Source organism: Onychomys torridus, chromosome 6 (assembly GCF_903995425.1).
Source record: "Onychomys torridus chromosome 6, mOncTor1.1, whole genome shotgun sequence".
In the NCBI taxonomy this organism is placed as follows: Eukaryota; Metazoa; Chordata; class Mammalia; order Rodentia; family Cricetidae; genus Onychomys; species Onychomys torridus.
The window spans coordinates 91,451,502-91,464,848 of record NC_050448.1 but is presented as its reverse complement, the minus strand read 5'-3'; the positions used below and the strand labels follow the sequence as shown (position 1 = coordinate 91,464,848).

General features: G+C 40.5%; 2 protein-coding genes across 2 annotated transcripts in view; one reads left to right on the top strand and one right to left on the bottom strand.

Moving 5' to 3' along the window:
* Window positions 1–7,800, top strand: part of Slc30a7 (solute carrier family 30 member 7) — a 65,402-nt gene extending 57,602 nt beyond the window's left edge. Inside the window, exon 11 of the mRNA XM_036190867.1 lies at window positions 7,029–7,800. Within this exon, the coding sequence (XP_036046760.1) occupies window positions 7,029–7,076 (48 nt within the window). The 3' untranslated portion in view covers window positions 7,077–7,800. The remainder of the gene's footprint in view (window positions 1–7,028) is intronic.
* Dph5 (diphthamide biosynthesis 5) overlaps window positions 6,311–13,347 on the bottom strand; it is a 45,838-nt gene continuing 38,801 nt past the window's right edge. Inside the window, exon 9 of the transcript XR_004945247.1 lies at window positions 6,311–6,381. The gene's annotated coding sequence lies outside the window, so the exon portion shown is untranslated. The remainder of the gene's footprint in view (window positions 6,382–13,347) is intronic.

The window sequence follows — 13,347 nt, the reverse complement described above, 5'->3', positions numbered from 1 at the left end:
GGCGTGAACTTAGAGGGTTAAAATGACTAGCCATCTTTCCCATTAAAGAAGGCACACACTACTGGGAGAGCTGTCACATCTTCCTGTCTTTGTATCAGGCATTGGTCACTGGCCAGAAGATTCTCTGGAAATTTGGCTTTCTCTTACTTTGAAGGAGATTGAAATGAACATAGGAACTGGAGAACCATGCTGCCCAGCCCCACTGGGACAGGCGGATGCAGCAAATGACTTCTTTATCTTTGCTGTTGGACTGAGCTTTTGTGGAAAGCTGCTATCCCCTCAGGGACTGATATCAGATTGAGTAATTAACTCATGATTATGCAAAGATAATTTATCTAGCCCCTTTGTTTTTCTCTCCCCTTTTCATCGCCTTGGGCTACTCATTTCTTATTACTGTCTTCCCGTGTTAAGACTGGGGTAATGAAAATGGCAGGCAGTAAAAAGGGAGCCCAACTGTTTTGCCCATTTTACTTCATTAGCAATTTGGTTTAAAAAGAAAAGATATTAAACAGTGTGTTTGGGCAACATTCTTACTTTCTATTAAGATTACACATAGAAGATCCCAGAGCCATCTGGGTTGAGTAAATCAACTCATATCCTTGCAGTAAATCAGAATAATTTATAATAACAGCCTTTGTAGCGAGTGAAATTTTTTTCTCATATATTCACACATGCTCCTGACAACAGTGCCCACTCTAGGGAAGCGGGTTTATTAACTACTTGTTAAATATTAGATGAGCATATAACACTCCTGCAAATCAGTAGCACTGATTTCATCAACACTATTTTGGTGAGGAGAACTGGGCTTAGGTTTTAATTTGTGGGTAAAGATCATACAAATGCTAAGTTCTTCCCTACAAGCCTGTTAGCCAAAGACAAGTGGAAACAAGTTCATTTCTCTGTAAGTTAAATAACAAGAGTTGTAGCTTGTCATGGGGAGGCTTTTGTGGGAAATCAAAAAGCATATTTTCTGTGCTGACAACCTAGGGTCTGTCTGCTTTTTTATTCTACTGGAATAGGTCCTAAAGCTAGCTCATGCCTTCATCAGTATTCATAGAACCTTCCACCTGAGTTCCAGAAAAAAATGAGCCATAATAGAAATGAGTAGTATTTTGAGGAGCCCAGTGTTAGTGTTCTAAGGTCACATTAATACCTCTTTATCCCCTGCTAAGAACCTCTCCTTATAAAGTATTGGCAAGAGCATTCTTGTTTCTTTCTTTCCTTTTTACCCCCCCCCCACTTCTACTTAAAAGTAGTTTTTGCTTGAAAGAAAGAAATTAATAGGATTTTAATTCATTCAGTAATATTTATTGACCTCTTGCTGTGTGTCAGATATTATGAAAATTCTGGAAGTCTGGAATGCAAAAGAAGACAAATATGTTTTTCTTGAAGAGATTACATTATAGTGGAAGAGCAGAAATAATCAACAGACTGAATAAGTAATCTTTATGATCTTGAATGACAGTGTAGGTGTATCTGGAATTCAGTGGTCCTGAGCTGACTTGACAGAATGGCAGGGATTTGGGTGAGGGTGGAAGGGGGCTGGGCTGTCTGAAGTATCTGCCTTCTCCTAAGCAGTCTCTGTTTTCCTCTCTGGCATTACAACCAACAACTGGTGTTTTCTTCTCTTGTCCTTCCCTCCTCTTCCTCTCCAGGCCCTGATAGAATATAAACTGTGAAGACAAGGCTATTTTGTTAGGTTTTTCCCCCTTTTGTATTCCTAGGAGAGAGGCTATTGCTTGGAAAGCAATAAATGCAAGAGTAAATACTTACTGGATTAAAAAAGTCAATGCATTTTGTAAGGGTTGTGTAAGATGAATCTTAAAAGGTCTTCTTAAATAAAAAATTCCAGAGCCAGATAATGGGGTGAAAATGAAAGATCAGAGAAGCAGAACAAGCCACAACTAACTTTATCTTGCCAACTTCTTAGCCGATTCTGTTTCCTCAAACTAGAAGCTTCTGAGTCCTCATCTGAATTGATCTCAGCTCAACTGCTATTAAAAGCCTAAAAGCTTAAAAGCCTCTAGTTCCTGGTCCTCACGCCTTATTTACCTTTCTGCTTCCTGCCATCATTTCCTGGGATTAAAGGCATGTGTCTTTCCCAAGCAAAGACATGAGATCTCAAGTCCTAGGATTAAAGGAACCATGCCTAGCTCTGTTTTCAATGTGGCCTTGAACTCACAGAGATCCAGATGAATCTCTGCCTCCGGAATGCTAGGATTAGGGTGTATGCCACCACTGTCTGGCCTCTATGTCTAATCTAGTGGCTGTCCTGTTCTCTGACCCCAGATAAGTTTTATTAGGGTATACAGTATATTGGGGGACACAATATATCACCACAGAGTTGTGAGGACAGCCCTCACTGATGTCTTCATAGGGGTGTGATGAGAACATCTTCTGTAGCAAATCTCTCTGTACTACGAGCTCCCAAATAACAACACGTAGACTTTTTATTAATTATGAAAGCTTGGCCTTAGCTTAGGCTTGTCCCACTAGCTTTTATACTTAAATTATCTCATTTGTTTTAATCTAGGTTCTGTTGCATGGCATCTCTCCATACTGCTCATGCTGATTTCTCTGAGTCTGACTGGCAACCCCACCAGTCTTCCTCTCTGAGTCCTCTCTGTCCCCAGAAGTCACACCTGACCTCTTCCTGCCTAGCTATTGGCCATTCAGCTCTTTATTAAACCAGTCACACTGACACATCTTCACACAGTGTAAAGGAGTATTCCACAATAGTCATGTGGCTGTCATAAGGAGCAAAGTTCACAGGAAGGCTGTATAGCTAACGGGAGTAAACAGAGGAGGAGGAGTGATCAGTGAGATCAAATGGCAAATCAGGAGCCACATTCCACAGCAGTGTGGTGGCCATAATACACCAGCCACTGTTGGGTGGTTGGTGGTTGGAGGTATAGAGGGACACTTGTCCTTGTAGTTAGTATTTTGAGAATAAACAGAAATGTGAAAGCCAGGCAAGGGGCATTGATAACATCTAGACAAGAGTTGATGGTGGCTAGGGTGGGTTCAAAGCGATGGAGATGATATAAAGTGGTCAAGTTCTGGTTTGGATAATATTTTGGATGGGAAGCCACCAAGTTTTGCAAGTAGATTGGATATTGGATGTGAGAAACAGCAAGAGGTTTAGAAGGAGCAGTACTGAGGGTAGGTCAACTGGTTGGATGGGAAGAAAGAGAGTACAGTGGCCCTGTGCTGCTTCTTAGATACCCCCAATACAATGTCAAGTTCCAAAGCAAGTGGTAGGTGCAAGCTCCAGTCTGGACATACAAACGTGGAGGTATGGACACATACAAAGGTTGACCTACAGTCTGGCTCTAAGGGGAGACCATTAGAGAACCAGTATAGATGACAAGGACTAAGCCTTTTGTCAGTGTTTATTGCCCAGTTATAGAAGAAACAGTGAAGGAGACTGACAGTTTGGCAAGTGATTGACCAGTGACTATTCTCGGAAAGTGTCACAGGGAAGGTGTTTGGCACGAGGAGACTGGTAATATGGATCAGTCCTGATAACCAGGACTGAGAACTGGGTGTGGAATGGATGAGCAGTTTAGAAGCGGCTTGACAGATAGGTGTAGAAAGTGGTGTGTAGCTGGAGTTTTCCTGCCTGGCCCAGTCAGGACAAATCTCTCTTACCAGTCCGTCAGTTCCACAGTCGCTCAGACCCAACCAAGAAAGCACATGGAAACTTACATTGTTTACAAACTGTATGGCTGTGGCAGGCTTCTTGTTATCTGCTTTTTTATCTTAAATTAACCCATTTCTGCTTATCTATGCTTTGCCACATGGCTTGTGGCTTACCAGTGTCTTTACATGTTGCTTCTCATGGCGGCGGCTGGCGGTGTCTCCCCCGCCTTCTACTTCCCAGAATTCTCTTCTCTCTTGTCCTGCCTATACTTCCTGCCTGGCCACTGGCCAATCAGCACTTTATTTACACAGAGCGATATCCACAGCACTTTCCCTTTTTTTTTTTTTTTTTTTTTTTTTAAGGAAGGTTTTAACTTTTACATAGTACAATTACATATAACAAAACAATTATCAAGCAAGAATTACAGTTACAATATTAAAGAAGATATCCTGTCTATCTTATATTTGTGAGTCTAAAGTTTTATATCTAACTTATCATGTATTATAACTGAGGAAATTATAACTATCTAGTTTTTAACCACATCAAAGACCTGAGAAGGATATAATATTACCTGAGAACCGGGAGAAGGATGTAAGCATTTTTTAGGAGCCTTATAAGAGTAGACAGAGACAGCTGGCAGCCTGGATAGTCACCTAATGTTTCTTTGTAGAGTTGGGGCATTTGTCTTCAGCCCACAGGGCTAGAGTCTCTTGGTCACTTTTCTCAGTGTCCTGTAGAATGTCTGTCAGTTTTCTCTGTGAAGCAGGAGCCTGAAGGACCATTTTGTCAAGCAAAGTTCAGTGGTCACCATTCTATGGGTCCTGTATGTCCAGTTGATCAAGCAGTCCAGGCAAGAACAGTTTCTTGCCCAAATGGCTATTTTTGTCAAGGTGAAGATAAGATATGAAGTGTCTTCAATGCCCATCCTCCTCTCTGAAGTAAATCGGTGCTGCCAGGAGCAGACATGTCTCACTGTCCAGAAAGTCTAAATTTTAAAAATATTTTAAATGCCATATTCTATAGGTCTTTGAAGTATTTGAAGATTACCTATCTATCTAAAATATCTCTATGTATACCTAGAAGACTTAACTAACATGGCTATGAGTATGATTATCACAGATGATTAATTATTAATCTATTTTTAATTATCCATTACAATTTTAAATGAGCTATACAAACATAATACCTTAAACACGAGTAGAAATATATACATAGTATAACAAAATTAACTTTAAGTTTGTATCAATAGACTAAAATCTATACCAATGTAAAACATTTTAAACAAGTTGTTGTTCTTTAGAAGTAAGTTCCTTCCTTAATCTACCCTTTCATCCTATTATATCTATACCCTTTTCTTCTTTAGAAAGAGATCGCATTTATAATCAACCTGTTTTAAAGAAAAATATTGGTTTTTCTCTGTCCCACACGAGAGGGCTCTTTTGATTTGGGACATAAAAATCTTTTAACCTTTTTTTTAGCAATATGTCTGGGTTTAGAGAAGGAGTGAACCAATTCCATCTCCAAAGCCAGCTTGATAATTTTGGGAAATTGGGCGTAGTTTTTCTTGTTACTTTCTGCTGGAGGGGGGCGCTGTATCTTATGGGGACACAAAGAAAATTTTAGGATTATGGAGTAGTCCATTAGGGTGAACCTCTGAGCCAGTTTCCTTGAAACCATTCTGGATGCTGGATCATCTGGGCCATGGTGTCATTGGAGACTTTTCAGGTGGTCTTGGCTGATCAAACCTGATGTATCTTAATCTGGAACAGATCCATAGCCTCTTGTTTTCTGTGGAAACAGAAGCAGAGACTCCTTTTCAAAGCAACATATCCTTATATCCAAATTTTGAAGTCAAGGTACCTTTAAAATTTACATATTTGTTTAACTCAACAGCTTCTATGATCAGATCTTTTTTTGTAGTTAAAAATCCCAAAGACAATATAAACCAGATTCTCTGGGTAATATCCATCTTTGTAAGACTGAAGCACCGCTGTGGCTGCTGGCTCCGCCCACCTCAGATTCCCAACATGGCGGTGGTACAGCTTACCGCCAGCTCTGGGTCTGGAGCCATGTGTACCATCAACTATCAGAAGCAGTTCTATCAAAGCAGTGCATAGCCTAGAAACCTTTCTTTTTTTTTAACTAGCAAAGGCGAAATCTACCACGCAGAAGAGTAAAGTGTCGCTTGTAGACTCCTCATTCCTGCCATACTGCAGGTCAGACGCACACGTCAGGTACCCGCCATAGTAGCTCAAACTGGCAGGCTGCCGCTAACTTGAGAGAGACAAGTAGGAGCATGAGACTCTTAATCTCAGGGTCGTGGGTTCGTGCCCCACGTTGGGCGCCATTTGTAGTTGGAGTTTTTCTGCCTGGCCCAGTCAGGACAAATCTCTCTTACCCGCCAGTCCCACAGTCGCTCAGACCCAACCAAGAAAGCACATGGAAACTTACATTGTTTACAAACTGTATGGCTGTGGCAGGCTTCTTGTTATCTACTTTTTCTATCTTAAATTAACCCATTTCTGCTTATCTACACTTTGTCATATGGCTTGTGGCTTACCAGTGTCTTTACATGTTGCTTCTCATGGCGGCGGCTGGCGGTGTCTCCCCCGCCTTCTACTTCCCAGAATTCTCTTGTCCTGTGTATACTTCCTGCCTGGCCACTGGCCAATCAGCACTTTATTTACACAGAGCGATATCCACAGCAGTGGTGAGATGTAAAATCAGAGCTGAAATGCCTGCAAGAGAAACAGAATTAGAGAAGTGACTGTGGACATGTCTGGGAATTTTGGCTCCCCACAAGAGCAGAGATTGAGACTATCCAGGCAGGAAGGGATGCTGGGTGATGTAAAAGATTTTTAAGGTAGAGGAAACTATACTGTGTTTGACACTAATAGAAATGACCCAATTGAGAGAATAAAATGGATAATATAGATGAAATAGGGCGCAATTTAGAGAGCAATGTTCTTGAATAGCAAGTTCATATCTCAAACTGAAGGAACTGGCATGTAAAATAAGTAACCAGTTGCTGGCTGTGATTATTAAATAAGTGCCTATGTTGTCATGGGAAGAGCTAGCCTGTGCTAAGCTGGTTTTAATAGTGGCTAATCAAGCACTGTCATGGCCTCTAAATAGTGATGGCCAATGGATAACCCCATCTAATAGCACATGAGTAGGGTGTGTGACTAATAGCATGGAATCTTTTTTTTTCTGTAGTGGTTTGACAACTTAAAATGAAAGTCAATTATTTCTTAGAAGCAGAAGACAAAAATGATTCCATTTTCAAAGAAAAATGAGGTGGTGTTTGCTTTCCTACCACTTTTTTAGAATGTCCACGTTACAGGTTTTACAGGTTTGGTTCTAATTGTTCTCTCTGACTTTTCAGGCTGGAGTGAGGCAGCTTTATGTACAGATTGACTTTGCAGCGATGTAGTCAATGAAAAGAAATTGTTTGCGGACCAAAATTTTCCAGTACTGTACAATCCAAAGCATTGTACTACCCAGTGCTCTAAAATGGAGACGTCATCACTACAACCCAGAAGCACCCAGTTAGTGCAGGTAGAGTCGGCGTCGGCAGGGGATCACACTGGATCCTGCCCAGACTGTGGCCTTGTGTGTTCTCCCTCCAAACCATTCCGGTTGCTAAGGTCTCTGGGTTTGTTCTGGGGTCTTGGGTTATCTCTCTCTTCTTTTTTTTTTCTGGGGGTTCTTGCTGATCACCTTCAGCCCATCCTATCATCACACCCAGCCAGTGAGAAATTCAGACTGTCGGCCGCCAGTCTTCTGAATATCTTCACTAAAGCTGCTGGAAACCACTGCTTTTATTCCCACAAAACCAGTGTTGTTTTTACAAACAGAAGTCTGTTTTCTCTGGAATGTCACAGTTGTTGACGCTCTTCAGTGTAATCATACATTTGTAAAATTGTTTGTACCTTGCAAACTTATGAATCAAACCATATTGGGTTTTCAAAGTGCCTTTGTATCCAAAAATATATTTGCCAGCATAGAAATGTATCATCAAAGGTCATATGTATGGTTTTTAAATGGATATTCTGTAATTTGTACAAAATAGACTTGCTAGTAACATATATAATTGTCTTTTGTGTATTTCCAGCATAGGTTTCAGTATATTAAATTTCTTGTCTTGTGAAAAAGAACATTATTTGCTTTATAAAAAATTCAGTGATCACATTAAGATACTTTGTAGACTAGTTTCAAAAGTGCAAATACATTGCAAAAACTCATTTAGACCAAAAACTCTCCTCCGTTACAGGTTCTAAACCCTTTACCTGTCTGGGAAATCCGCCAGTAGGTCTCCTCATCATTTTTATAGATTCTGATAGTGATGAGAAAAAGCACCGCAGAGTTGGCAGACGTAACTGTGACAGTGACATTTTACATCTTCATCCTCTTTTCAGGTGCCAAGTAGTACAGTTTTGTTTTGTTTTTCTGGTTTTGTTTGCACAAATACAAATTACTTCCAGGAATTCTAGGACAGCATTTGATTGAGTGTGAACTGTTATCACTGTGGAGCAAATGTGGTGATATAGAATTCTTTCTAAAATGGGTATCTTATAAATAGTTGGTTTTCTAGCTAGGGTCTTGAGTACTTGAAAAATAAAATTTCGATGGGCATGGACACTTTAATCCCAGCACTCAGAAGGCAGAGGCAAGCAGATCTCTTGAGTTCAAGACCAGTTTAAGACCCTGTCTTAAATTATAAATCAACTATAATTAGAGATGACAGGTGCTTAACACTCAAGTGTTCTTCTGGAGAGATGCTGTTTGGGTGAACACTTTCCCACTGTGCTCCATTTATCCCTACAAATGTTCCCCTTAGTTTAAAAAGTTAATATTGTTAGCAAAATTTTAAAATCCTTGAAAGGCAAAAATGAAGAGTGTAGATCAGTGACAGACACTTTATCAGTAAGGTGGCCGAATTTATTGTGGATTTTCACCTGAGTTTTTGAGTTCCTTTTGTCCTACTTCTGACCTACAATTTATGAACTCTTCTGTACCAGGAGAGCTCTAGCAGTCTCGACTGCAGCAGAATACCACACAATGTCTGTGGTCCCCTTTCTGTAAATCAAGTGGTGGTTTCAAAGCCTGTTTGCTTTCTGCCAGGTAGTTCTAAAGCCAAGACTCCCTGCAGTAGATTGTGTTTGATTGGAACAAATTTGGTAGTCTTTCAGGAGGGAACGTACAAATGGAAATGTCCTGGTCCTGTACTGCTTTTCATTTCCGTTCTGAGTAGTTGAGTCTGACAGACCCCAGGTTATTCTATGGGTTGGGGCAGGCTGCTGGCATTGAGAGTTCTAGATGAAGGCACAGACTCAGATGTGAGCCTTTCCAAGCTAATCTTGGTGACTCACTCTATTGCACACATGGAATCAACTTTGCTGGTTTTCAGATTTACAGAAGTGACGTTTTTTGTTGAAATGTGTCTTTGTGTTTAACTAGACCCTCAGTGCCCAATCCATGACCATTGCTTTTCCTTTGATGAGGCATGGAATATGTTTGATGTGAACTAAGTTTGCACTTTGTTCCAAGAGCTTACCAGCTCATAACATTCTGCAGGTTGGCATTTACACTTTTGCTTAAATGTTGGCATACCTGTATGTACCAAAAAAAAAAAAAAATGTGAGCAGAAACAACCTCTCACAGAAAGAAAGCTTATCTTCTAGTGTTCTTGATACAGACATAATACTAACCAGTGGTCCCACTAAGAAATACTACCTGGTTATGGTAGTAAAATTAAATCAGAATACTCCTAACATTAGGCTAATATTCATTTTTAAAAAGCCAATCTGAGTATAAATTTGCCAATCTATGAATAACCAAAGTCTTTTCTCTGAATAACAGACCTGCTTTGTTCAGGGAAAGTTACCTTACCAGACAAACATCCCCAACTAGGTGTATTTTCAAAATTCGTTGTATTACTTGATGAAGAACTTGACCGAAGTGTGTGTCTTTCTGAAGGGCAGTATCTAGTTATGTGTAGGTTAGTGTTCCTCTACTGCCATCCACTCCTCTTTGTAGTGGAGGCATAAGATCATAGCAACAGATGTCATTGTGATTTCCCTTTATCTAGATTCTTCAGAGCCTACACATATATACTGGCAGCCAAAATACTGTGACTTCTATGTACCTCTATAAAGCAGCCAAATCAATAGCTGATCGGAACTTTCATGTTTTTACAGATAGTAACATGGGAACCAACAAGGTGTAAATGCTGGGATTTAAGAGTAATGCATTACTTACCATAGAATTTTACACCTAAGCAAAGACTGTGCTGGGAACAGTCTGGTACTACCTCTCATTTTCATGAGAAACCTGAGGTCCAGAAAGCTGTCATTTCCTTAAGATTACAGGGCTAAGTGGTGGCAAAGCCAATGTTCGAATGCCATTATCTGATGCCAAGTTGAGAGTTCTTTCCACTGTACTGTGCTGCTTCCCTGTGTGACCTTGCCGTTCTGTAAATATGACTAAATATGGCCTGTCAATAAAGAACTCTGACCTCTAGTTTGGGTCCATGAAGGCACTTTATAAATGGAATGTTTTCTCAGTTTCCTACATAATTGTGAAGTTTAGATTATTTCCATAGTATTTGTTGCAGAATAAATTATAATAATTACTTTGTATTCTTCCAAAACCAGCTCTTGATTTGGAAAAAGGAAACAAAATTGTACTTTAGATACTTTTAACTTGTGAGTGAATTTTTATTATTGCCCAAGGCTCAGTCCAGTTGAATGTTGGCTTACTTTCCTGATCTTGCTAATCTACTATAAACTGGTTCCTTTTAGATAATGGCATGTGGAGTCACAGGTCATGCCATTTCAGCCCTGCCTGCCATGTTCTTTTTCAGCCATTGGAGAACATTTTCACTTTACAAGTTCTCAGAGCTGTGCAGATCGGGGACAGTGAATAAATGTATGGAACTCATCTTCTACTTCACTCGGGTAAAGTTCTGAAATCTTAATCAGAACTGCAAATAGTAGGCCACTCCGTGAATATATTACGTTGGCCCAGTTAAGGTCTTTTGTTTGTGTGCTTGTCTTTCTACAAAGAGTCACCATTGCTGAAACATTGTTTTCCAGTTCCCTGTTCTACGAAAGACTCTTAAGATATGATTTACACAGGCCTCCTTAATGATTCAGATCTCTACCACAGAATCAAGACAGACAGTGAAAAATTGTATATCAAGGGAATTGTTTTCAGAAATATAGCAGAGAGGTGTAACTATTTAAAAGCCAAATGGGTAGGGCTTTTTTGATGAGGTCATCTTTGGTTTATATTTAGCCATTTCCTAACTACAGATAACACAGAAAACAAGGTAGATGTCTCTGCTAAATATTTATGTGCCTGGGTACTTGGAGGCTTTTCTCGTGTTCTCACATTTTTATAAAGAGAATTTTGCATGATTTTATGATTGACAGCATCTTAAAATCTAGTCCAGGATTCTCATAGCATGAGGAAGGAAGGAGTCCTTATGTGGGGAGAGTCTGTGGTATGGCAGCAACTCAATCTTTTCTGATGGATGATTTTTAAAAGACCCATGAAGTTGTAGCACATCTGTGTAGACTCCTGGAAAACTGGTGAACATTCGAGGTGCTGTTGCTATGGGAAGAACATTTACAAACTGCCCCCAGCCTGTTTCTTCCTATGCTCTATATGTTTGCCTCATAACTTGGGCCGTGGAACCCAAACCGTGCTGGGGAAATGGCTCTAGAACTCCGTAAGTCCATTTCACAAGCAATCAGAAGAAAGCTTCATTGGAAGTCGTGGGGGAGCTGCTCACTGACAGCATTCTCTGTGCCAGTATGAAGAGAGTGCCCGCCCTCAAGAACATCATTGGGGAATCGTCTGCCGAAAAGCACAGATCGATCTTCAGAAGGGTTAAATAGTATCTGGTTAAATGCAGACTGCATTTTACACAAAGCTTTTCAATATGAAAAGTCTGTTTCGTAAATAGAAGCCTGGGCTTCCACCACAACTTTGAATACAAATTTGTAATTTTGACAGTGATGTTGGAAAGCGTAAAAAACAAAAATAAGTCCTGTACGTCCTTTTCTGCTTTGACTCAGTGGGTTTGTGCTGACAGGCTCACGACACACATAGTTCCCAGTCCCTCTTGGTAGACTGGAGTGATGCAGACTGAAGGGTAGGGTCAGGAGGACGCTGTCACCCACTGCAGGAACATCTCAGCAGCTCCGCCATCTTTGTCCAGACTGGGTTTCTGTTCATTCTGTCTGTTTCTCCCCAGTTAGACTGTGAGTCGCTCAATCTACTTTTGTATTTTCCATGTGGTTGGGGATTTGGCAGAATGGAGATTGGGCTGGGGCCTTTTGGACTGCACAGCCGATGAGGATTGTGTCACCTCCCATGGTTTGGTGGAAAATTGCCATAGTGCCATATCTTTTAAGGACTGTCTACTCCCCCCAGATATTTTGTCATCCAAAACTCTTTCCGAGATCCCTCTTGAAGGGGTTTCTAATGAAAACACCATTTAATGTCCCTAGAATACACTTGCCATTTTTATCTAGTTTATCTTCAAATATTTTTTGTATGTTTCTCCCCTAATTTGGAAATAATGTGACTGACAGTTTGCCAGATCCCTTCTTTGTATATCCTGAACAGGCCCCCACTTCACTTCCCTGCTCTTAATGGTTTTTAAACATGGTAATTTGGGGTTGATTCTTTTCGTGAGAATGACAGCTTCTAAACATTTCTAAAATGTTTACATACAAGGCAAGGCTAGGTAGGAATGTCAGAGGTAAGCATCCTGGAGGTTTGAAAATGTTGCAGTGAACTCTTAGGACTTGCCCAAGTGCACTACAGCAGGTCCACAATGTATGTATCTTCCTCATTTTCTACTTGCGTACATTCACATATATATTTTTGTTTAACCGCAATGTATTTTAAAATGATCATAAACAGCTGTATTGAAAATTTGTTTTCAATTAAATTTCTGTTTAAAAGTCTTCTTGGGTCATGTCTCTGAGTTGAATGGGCCAGAATCTACAGAGACTGGATGCTGAGGTGTTGACCCAGAGCCTCTTCTGCATACTCTTCCTTTAGCTCAAATCCCTTTATAGTTCTCTTTGGAGATTTCCACCAGCGTTGAGTTGTTCTTACCTCCTCTCTATGGATGACCTCATCTGACATGAAGCTGACCTAGTCTACATGACCCTTCCAAAGCTTTCTTGTCAGCAGTAATCCCTTTTAAAATAATCTTTGCCAGGCATGGTAGTGTACACCTTTAATTTCAGTATCCAGGAGGACGCAAAAGCAGGTGGATCTCTGAATTTGAGGCCAGTCCAATCTATAGAGTGAGTTCCAGGGTCGTCAGGGCTGCAAATTAAGACCTTGTCTCTAAATAAATAAAATTTTTAAATGAAAAAAAAAAATCCAGAAAAATCCATGCCATCTTGTCAAAAGGATTCTTTTGTTTTCTTCTCTCATACACTGCATCATTACTGCAGTCTCTCCTCCCCTAACTCTCCTGCCCTCCAAATCCAGCCCCATCCCCACCCCTCAGAAAACAGCAGGCCTCCCAGGGACATCAACCCAAACAAGCTACAATAAGACCAGGAACAAACCATCACATCAAGGCTGGATGAGGCAACCCAGTAGGATCGAAAGGGTCCCACAAGCAGGCAATAGAGTGAGAGACCATCCCCACTCCCACTGTTACCCACAAGAAC